At 38.5% G+C, this 10,108-nt stretch overlaps 1 protein-coding gene across 1 annotated transcript in view; it reads right to left on the bottom strand.

Moving 5' to 3' along the window:
• C6 (complement C6) overlaps positions 1-10,108 on the bottom strand; it is a 129,864-nt gene that overhangs the window by 111,435 nt on the left and 8,321 nt on the right. The window contains exons 4-5 of the mRNA XM_007950533.2: positions 9,390-9,531; positions 6,028-6,166 (exon numbers count right to left, since the gene is read on the bottom strand). Coding sequence (XP_007948724.1) covers positions 6,028-6,166; positions 9,390-9,531 — 281 coding nt within the window. The remainder of the gene's footprint in view (positions 1-6,027; positions 6,167-9,389; positions 9,532-10,108) is intronic.

The raw sequence follows: 10,108 nt of genomic DNA, 5'->3' as shown, positions 1-10,108 counted from the left end.
CGGGGCTGACTCGACGGCACATAACAACAACAACAACAACAATCTATGGACAGCTGATCTTTGACAAAGGGCCAAAATCCATTAAATGGGGGAGAGATAACCTCTTTAACAAGTGGTGCTGGCAAAATTGGATATCCACTTGCAGAAAAATGAAACAAGACCCATACCTCATACCATACACAAAAACCAATTCAAGTTGGATCAAAGACTTAAATGTAAAACACAAAACTATAAAGTTCATCAAAAGATAAAATAGGGGCAAATATAGGGGCCTAATTTATGGCATAAATAGACTGTTAAGCATATACCAAAATGCTCAGGCAGTGGAAGAGAAACTAGATGACTGGGACCTTTTAAAAATTAAATTCTTATGTGCATCTAAAGACTTCTCCAAAAGGGTAAAAAGAGATAGGAAAAAATATGTGGCTATGACATAACTGACAAGGGACTTGTCTCCAAAATTTATAGAAAACTTCAATACCTCAATACCAAAAAGACAAACAATACAATTAAAATACGTGAAAGGACATGAATAGACACTACACTAAAGAAGATATACAGGTGGCCAACAAACACATGAGGAAGTGCTTACAATCATTAGCCATTAGAGAGATGCAAATAAAAACAACAATGAGATATCATCTCATCCCAGCAATAAGAGAAAAATTCAACAAGACAGAAAATAAGAAATGCTGACAAGAGTGTGGAGAGATTGGGATTCTCATACACTGCTAATGGAACTGCAAAATGATATAGCCACTGTAGAAAGTGGTTAAAAAATTAAAATGAAATACCATTTGATGCAGCAATTCCATTACTAAGAATATATCCTGGGTGAGAGCCAGGGCACAAATAGACATGCACACCCATGTTCATTGTAGCACAATTTGCTATAGCAAAGATATGGAAAAACTTAAATGCCCATCAACAGATGATTGGATAACCAAACTATGGTACATTCACACAATGGAATACTATGCAACATTAAAAAGTAGTGAAGAATACACAAATATTCTCACAACATAGATGAATTTGGAGGACATTATGCTGAGTGAAATAAGTCAATCACAAAAGGACAAATATTGTATGAATTAATTACTGTAAAACTTCAAGGAATTTTATTCAGGATAGGAAATTCACATTATTGGTTGCTGGGGATGGGAGGGATGGGGAGGCAAAATTTTATACTAGTTGGGGTTCACATGTTGATTTGAGCGAGGGGAGGGGCAGTATGGTAAGAGTCTGTGACCAGCATGGTGACATTGGAGAAAGGAGAAACATAGGAATGTGCACAAAAGATATAGACAACAGAGGCCAATACTATTACATGCACAATACTGCATTACCAGTGGCACAAAAACACTAGGCAATGGGTAAATGCATAGACAGGTGAGAAGATCAGGTGGGGGTCGCCAAACAGGAATATACCCTAGACCAAGTATAGACATGGCTGAAGATAATCCTATATATGCACTTGTTCTACAAAATTATCCACATACATTACAGAAGCAACAGAAGACAGGGTTGGAGTAGCTTCTCAGAGACAATCAAACACCGTGAGAGAGAGAATCACCAGGCCTGGGGGCTTGGGACCATATTCTCAGGGGACATCATGTTCAATTGGCACAACATAGTACATAAAAGTCTTGTTTTATATCCTACTTTTGTGAGTAGCGACTAGGGTCTTAAAAGCTTTCGAGTGGCCATCTAAAATGCAACTATTGGTCTCCTCTCATCTGGAGCAAATAAGAGTGAAGAAAATCAGTCATCTGGAAACAATTAGTCCAAAGATAAGATGGACCATGGGGACCTCAGCCTTCATGACCCTGAGACCAGAAAAACTAGATGGTGCCTGGCTACCAATGCCAACCACTCAGAAAGGGATCAAAACTGGAGATCCTGGATAGAGTGGGAGGAAAAATGTGGAACAAAATTAAAAAACACAAAAGTGACTGGAGTTACTGGTCGGATAGAGACTGGTGGAAGCCCTGAGACTATGGCGCCAGGTTATCCTTTGGGCCTAGAAATGGACTCACTTCCATGGATTGGGTTTCAGCCCAACAGTAGAAAGACCTACATCCTGAACACCTAGCCCAGGGCGATGCAGCCACCTACCTACTCTAGGGAGATGCACCCCTTAGATCAATCAGCCATGAGACACCAGAGGGGCAGCAGTCACATAGAGGGAAAGCTGGACAGACAGGAATACACAGATAAGAAGGGCACAGGGAGGACATAGTCATAGGAAAGAGAAGGGAGGAGAGTCTGTTATGGTCGGGGATGGTAATCGGGCTGTAAAATCAAATGTGCATGAACTCTTGAATGTAAAACAAATCTGCTTTGTAAATTTACACCCAAAGCTCATATACACAAAAAGTAATATAGGGATCATTAAGAAGTAAACCAATGGCTTATGACCTTCATTCTGGGTCATTTTCAGATCTTTGTTATCACCATTAGTTTTCTCAGTAGTTGAATATTAGCTAAAACTCAATGATGGTTAGCTTCTAAAGATTGGACAAGTTTTAGAGCCACATTAATAATTAAACCTTTGAGTATACTTTAATCTGAATAAAGACTTGCAAGCTGTGTTTTCTGGTATACTTGTCATCCAGGTACTTCTTTCCAAATTGTTTTGGTGAACTTGGTGGCCTGCTGGTAAATGACTAACAGCCAGCTCTATGATGGAAGGTGGGAAGAGCCCTCACTTGTAGTATTTGCCTTTTTCCATGGCATATATATTCCCACCATGGCAGATTTCAAGATACGATGCAATAGCAAATTGTTATATAGTATTTACACCACAAAGATACAAAGGATGCAAATAATCTTCAGAACAGTGATAATGGTAAAATATAGCAAAATATTTAAGAAATGATAAATTTTGAGTATGATTCCCTTGTTTTTAATCTAACCTTTTAATTATAAAATGACACATCTATTTTTTGATGATAGCTATATTTAACAATCAGCTTGCATAATTTCTGAAAATTTAATGATTGACTCTCAGGAGCTGGGACCAATTGGCTCCAGCAAAACACTGGTAAACCTCATGGGTTATTCCTCTTGAATTATAGTTTATGAAAGGTACTAAGACCTTCGACCACTGTTACTCTGTTTTGGTTCTTTTGTGCCATTCTAACAGACATATCACAAATGGGTGGTTTTAACAAATAGGAATTTATTCTCTTACAGTTTAGGAGGCCAGAAGTCTGAGTCCAAAGTGCCAGCTCTAGAAGCTAGGTGAAAGTCCCTGGACCTTGGGCTTCAGCTGTGCCTCTTGCTCCTGGCCCACTGAAGCTGGAGGCATCTGCTAGCTCAGGCTGCTGAGGCTGACAATCTCAAGGTCAATAAATAAAATGGCACAGTCTCAAAATTATCAGGCAACATGGCAGGCCACTAACTCAAGTCCATTAACAGTCCCAAGATCAGCAGACAACATGGCAGGCCATTGAGATGAAGACTTGGCCAAATGCATGTCCAAGTGTACCAAAAGCTCAGAGACTTTTCTCAATGCTTCTCCTAAGGCAGCTACCCAGCTGCTCCAGTAGATTCCACCTTGGAGTTTGTTACCAGTCTCATGGGGAATAACTACATCCAGCTGCCTATCCATTCAAAACGAGGCCCAGTCAAGTTGACACCCAACTTAACTAACCAAAACAAAACTCACTGCCATTGAATTAGATCCGACTCACAGTGACCCCTTCTTGGATTTCTGACGCAGTATCACACGGAAGTAGATTGTCCCATCTTCCTTCTGAGGAGTGGCTGGTGGTTTCTGGTTAACAGTCAAATGCCTTAGGCACTATGCCACCCAACTTAACAACAGTGTTTTTCTGGAGATTACTATCAAAATCTGGTGTAGCACATGATTGACTAGGAGCCAGGATACACGTGTTCTAACTCTACTCTGCCATTTGCTTGCTGCATAACTCTGAGAAAGTCATTTAACCAAAACCAACATACACTACCTTATTTGTAAAATTAATATAAATAATTTTCTGCCTTTATGGGAGGTTGTTATGGGAATTGACTAAGAAAATAATGGAAGTATTTAAAAAAATCTAAAATATGTAAGTGTAAAGTGTTACCTAAGCCCAAATTTGACCTAGTCTTGTGTGTTGAATTTAATATCTGTTGCTTAGAATTTAACATAGATACTTCATGAGAATATAAGCAGTATATTTCTTGGGAAATAACTGTACCTTGGAAGTGAGCTTGTGGGTTGATTGCTTAGGAGCTAGAAAGCATCCTCCCACAGAGTATTATCATATGTGGAATGTTTCTATTCTAGATTTGTCCACACAGCCTATTCAATAAATAGTAAAAGTAGTACCCTCATTGATAGAATTCGTGATATTTTTCTTTGAAAAAACAGCTCTTCTGAGTTCAGGACAACAGTAAGAGTTGCGTTAGCATCTTCTAGATCTGTGGGGTGACAGTGAGTTTCTTTACCTGGTCAGAAGTCAGTTGTTGCTCTTTTTACCTGTACCTCCAGAGATGGGACTTCTCAAGGTAAGTCTTCCCTGTAGTGTATGAATTTGGCAGTTAGACATTCCCCATAACCCATTGATGTGCATTATGTGTATATTCTTGTTTCTGTTGTTAGTTGCCATGAGTAGATTCTGGCTCATGATGACCCTATGTGTGCTACATTCAAAGCTGTGACCTTTCAGAAGCAGATCACCAGGCCTATTTTCTGAGTCATCTGTGGATGGGTTTGAACTGCCTACCGAGGGCCTCTAGATGCATATTCCAAAATGCAAATCAAAATCACTGGCATCAAGGTGATTCCAACTCAGAGCAACCCCCATTTGGTCTTCCAAGGCTGTGACTATTACAAAATTACAGAAGTAGACTGTCTCATCTATCTTCCATGGAGCACTTGGTGAATTCAAACCATTGATCTTTTGGTTAACAGCCAAATGCCTTAACCACTACACTACTAGAGCTCCTTCCAGATGGGTATTGAAAAAAAAAACAAACAAAAAACTAAAAAATCCAAACTCACTGCCATCGAGTCAATTCCAACTCATAAAGACCCCCTTTGGGTTTCTGAGGTGGTAAATCTTTACAGAAGTAGATTGCCCAGTCTTCCTTCTATGGAGTGGGTGGTGGATTTGAACCACCAACCTTATGGTTAGCAGTCAAATGTTTTAGGCACTACGCCACCAGAGATGGTTTCAAATTGAGTTTAGCAAATTCTAAAATGCCTGTAATGCATGCAAAGCACTCTATCACACAAGGGTTAAACGATTTCTTGCTGAACTCCTACTGTTCATAAAGTGGTTCTCAGAAATCATTAGACCTTCCGAAATTCTCTCTGATGTCAAACTGGTTTGCATGTATGTCACCATTACATACATGTCCTTCCTGTTTCCTTTACCACAAATTAAAAGAAGTAGATTGTTCACTTCAGTTCAACATATAAGGAAAACTTACCATGTGTAAGGCACTGGGCTTGATTCTGGGAGTATGTAGTTTGCTACTCGTGACCATTTATAAAAGCAAGCAAACAAGAAGAAGAACAACAAAACAAACCAAGAAATGAAACAGAAAGGAAGGGAAGCAGAACTCTCCCATTATCTTTAAACTCATTCTGATTTTTCTTAGGAGCCAGGCACTTTTTTATGTTTAAATTTCATAAGTAAAGTACTTAAGAGAATCAGCTGTGGTAGGAGACAATCCTGAGTAAATCAAACCATTTATCTACGTGAGGAAAGTCCACAACAGCTGTGTGTTCACTAGAGAAACCATGGGCTCTGGAGTCAGGGAGGCCTGGGCTTAAAACCTTAATCCTTTATTTATTAAATGTTTGAGCAAATTAGTTACTTCAGTTTCTTCATTTATAATTTGAAGATAGTAATACTGACCTCATTGGGTTGTGGAAGGATTAAATAGCAACACATATTAGATTATTACAAGTTTTCATTATCTTTTTATACTGTTCCTTCATTTGCCACTAATTTTTCACCAGAAATTTAGCTTATTGTTATCATTGGTTATGGAGTGCCTAGACTACCATACCTCAAAGTTGATAGTTTCCAGATTGGCTGGGACACGGTAGGGATTACTTGCTCTAATGTTTTTGACAGTTTTACATATTCCTCCAGTGAAAGAGTTATCAAGGACTTCTCCTCTGGGCTCTCCTGCCAGAAAATGAAACCTAGAAACAAAGTAATTTTCAAGAGTTCAATAGATGTAGAGCAATCTTTAAAATTTACCTTAGTTATATAAAAGAAATTCTTCTCTTAGACAGTTTTGAGTCATGACAAATGACTGGAAGGAATATCTTTTTTTCTAGCTCATGGTGAGGCATCCAGAAAGGTTTAGATGCCCACACTCAGCCCTTCTGGCTCTATTTGTAGAGGTGTGCCCTTGAGTCAAGTATGACTCACAGTGACCCAATACACAGGACAGAATAGAACTACCCCACAGATTTTATCACCTAAGTATGAAGATTCCAACTTCTGTACATCTTCACTAATATTTGTTGTCCATTTTTTAAAATTAAAGCCCTGCTACTTAGTGTGAAACACTGTCTGGTTGTGGTTTTGATTTACATTTCTCTAAGGACGAATAATGTTGGGCATCTTTTCATGTACTTATCCCCCATTTGTATATCTTCTTTGTAGAAATATCTTTGCAGATCTTTTGCCCATTTATTAATTGTGTCTTATTGAGTTGTAAGAGTTCTTGCCATATTTTTATTCTAAGACTTTTATCAGCTATATAATTGCAAATATTTCTTCAATTATGTGGGCTCTCATTTTGCTTTAATGATGGTGTTCTTTGAATCACAAATGTTTTTTAATTCTGATGATGTCTGTAAATTTAGTTTTTCTTTTATCACATGTACTTTTGATGTCATATCTCAGAAGGTTTTGCCTAACCCAAAGTCATGGAGATTTACTCTATGTTTGCTTCTAGGAGTTTCATAATTTTGGATCGTAGCTTAGATTTTGATCCATTTTGAGTTAATATTTTTAAGTTGTGAGGAAGGGGTTCAATTTTATTCTTTTGCATGTGGGTAACAGTTATCTTAGTACCATTTGTTGAAAAAAAATTATTCTTTCTCCACTGAATGATCTTGGCACCCTGGTCAAAATTAAATGTTTATAGATGTAGGAGTTTATTTCTGAACTCTCAATTATTCCATTGATCCAAAAGTTTATCCTTATGCCAGTGCCACATTGTCTTATGAGCTTGGAAGTAGTTTTTAAATCAGGAAGCGTAACTCCTCCATCTTTGTTCTTATTTCTGAGGATTCTTTTTTTGACTATTCTGAGTCTCTTGTATTTCCAAGTTCCAAGTTCTATCATGAAGAAATGCAACTTAAAAAAGGAGACACAGCCATTCAGGAAGGCACCATTTGTGAGTGGAAATGTGTTGATGGGGGCAGAAGTTCTAAAGCCAAAGATTAATACAGAGATTCCAGTAAGCAGCTCTCAAAGCTCTCAGTCCCTGTGGATGCTAAGAGAGAACTGGCTGTCCCTGAGCCAGCAGGTTTTGCTCATTTCTGAGAATCCTTGGGACAACAGCTCTGTTTGGCAGAGTGCCACATGGTTCTTTTGCCAAAGTACACATAGCATGTGGTCCTCTCCATCTGTAAACTCTAGAGTCTAGACCAGCTGAGCAAGAGGTGAGATTGTAATGTCACTCCTCATCAATCAGAACATTACAAGATGTGATTATCAGTGGGAGTTTTTGGCTGATTTGCAGCTGAGGTTATCTTCTGGGGAAAGGAAAAGAAGGAACTATTTCTCCACATGGATAAGAGGGTGATACTGAAGCACTCTCATTAGGGTCAGTCCTAATTGAGATTTCTTAGTACACAACCTCAGTAAGTATGCAGTCATTAAACATACAGATGAGGAAACTGAGGCACAGAGATGTTAAGTACCTTGGCTGTGATGTAGTGAGTTAATGCAGAACTAGGCCTAGAACTAGCTCTGCTTACTTCCAGACTAATGGTTGTTCCATTTTACTGGTGTCCTTGAATTTGGTCCAATAGCTTCTGGTTTTTACTCTAAATCAAATGAGGCTGTATTTTCAATTGCTGCTATTTGCCTTTGGTGCTTCAAGGTTTCATATTATGCAACTCTGGCAGCATAAGTAAATACTTAAATTAAAAAAAAAATCCAATATGAAGCAATAAAAACCAATAACAAACTATTTGCTTGCTGGCTAAAAATTTAAGGGAACTGTCTTCATCATAGGAAGAGGGAGGCACAGGAGGTTATCTTTACTGATTTTTCTTATATTTTCAACCAGGAATTACTGCTTCTGTTTCAATGATGTACCTTATATTTCCTAAAGTTTTCCAAGACATTGTCCCAGTACACTGAATTTAGAATCCCTGGCCAAACCTCCAAAGCCCTCATGAGAAGATAGTCTTGCAACAGGAGCTTTAGAACTTCTGAGCACTCTTCAGAGAGACAGGGAGGAGGGTTGAGGGGTCTCTTGAGGTTTCTTCCAGTATGTTCACATCTCTAATATAAATGTTTTCCTGAGTCAGCATGAAGTAGTGGAAATAATCTGAGTTTTGTAACCTGAATTTGAATCCTGGTCCTACTAGTTGGTGGATTTGGACAGTTATTTAATCTTTCTGAGGCTTAGTATCTTGAATTGTGAGTCGAACAAGCAGGATTACATAGTAATGCAGGTCTGATCTTCTGACTTTAAACTATATTGACCATGCCTCACATGGTCCTTATGAGAGGAAGTTTTGGACACCCTAATCATGTTCACCTTATCATTTTCCATGCAATTTTTGGTCACATTCTCTGTTTTATATGCGCCTAACACCTATCTTTCTGACTTTGTCTCCTATTGTTAACCTGGGCTTGCCTCTCACACTGGAGGAATAGTGTTGCTTCTTCAGTGTTTTCACTTGCTATGTGCACATAGCCATGCTTCTCTTTCTTTATTCATTCCTGGCATTTAAGAGTGGTTACTCACCCATTTAAAACCTAGACCTGGGAACCCATCCTGGCACCTGTCAGCACCAGTCCAATCTGATCCACTCCAGAGTTGTCAGAGTTAGAATTCCTGTTTCAATTACAGATTCTAATGCTTCTGTTTCAGGAATAGCTGAAATAGGTATGTGGTGAGAATCAAAGAAGGCAATGTTTTGAAGGGCCTGTAATATTATCTGGCACAAAGTAAACATGCAAATGGTAATCCTTTCATTCCTCAGGAGTAAGGATCACAGCCACAAGCCACCTGTGCATGGTAGCCATTGTCAGAGATGGGGCTGGCTAGAGTAATAAGAGTGTAGTGAGGAAGGTAGACAATGACTTGTCTCACTGCTTCAGTGCTCTCTCCTTCCAGCCTACTAGTTTTGAAATGCCTTTTCTCCTGCAAAATGATAAATAAAAGTTACATACCCTGTGCCCATTAGCTGCACGCTAGGGACGGGAAGATATTTCCGTGAGCACACTGCCCTTCTCGCCCCACAGTCCTTTTCATCTGAATTGTCTCCACAGTCATTTTCTCCATTACATTCTAACTTGCTGGCAATGCAGCGGCCTAGTCAAGAAAAGCAAACAACAACATCAGCAACAAATTACCACTTAACATAGGATTTATATATTTGGAATGCAGATGCTTTAAATTTCCAAGTAAAGTTGAGAGAAAGCTTTCATTGTTTTTGATAAAAATTCAGGTGCATATGGAAGTGATAAACTCATATATTCCTTTCTTTTTTTTTTTTCAGGATTACAAGAGTTATCATAGAATTATTTAGTCACTATTGGGCTGATTGTCTTAAAAAAGAGAATGAATTCTATAATCAACTTGCTGCAGAGATCAAGATCATGTTGTTTATGAGAAAATTAACAGAAGGTTCAGAATTTATTGTGATCTAGGATGCCAGCCTCAGGGTCACTGTTTTTATTTGGAAAAAACTATCATTCCCCGCCCCACCACCACATATACATATATCTACTGACACACACAAAATGAATGAATCTCAAACCCACTTTATTGAACAAAAGAAGTCAGACACATAAGAGTCATGCCATGCCATATGATTCCTTTATATAAAGTTCAAGATTGGATTGACTTAAAAGGGGGAAGGAAGAAACTTTCTCAGTTTATGGAAATG

This window comes from Orycteropus afer, unplaced genomic scaffold (genome assembly GCF_000298275.1).
Source record: "Orycteropus afer afer isolate SDZICR_OR568_19922 unplaced genomic scaffold, OryAfe1.0 scaffold00275, whole genome shotgun sequence".
In the NCBI taxonomy this organism is placed as follows: domain Eukaryota; kingdom Metazoa; phylum Chordata; class Mammalia; order Tubulidentata; family Orycteropodidae; genus Orycteropus; species Orycteropus afer.
The sequence above is the reverse complement of the archived record's forward strand: the minus strand, read 5'-3'. Positions and strand labels throughout refer to the sequence as shown.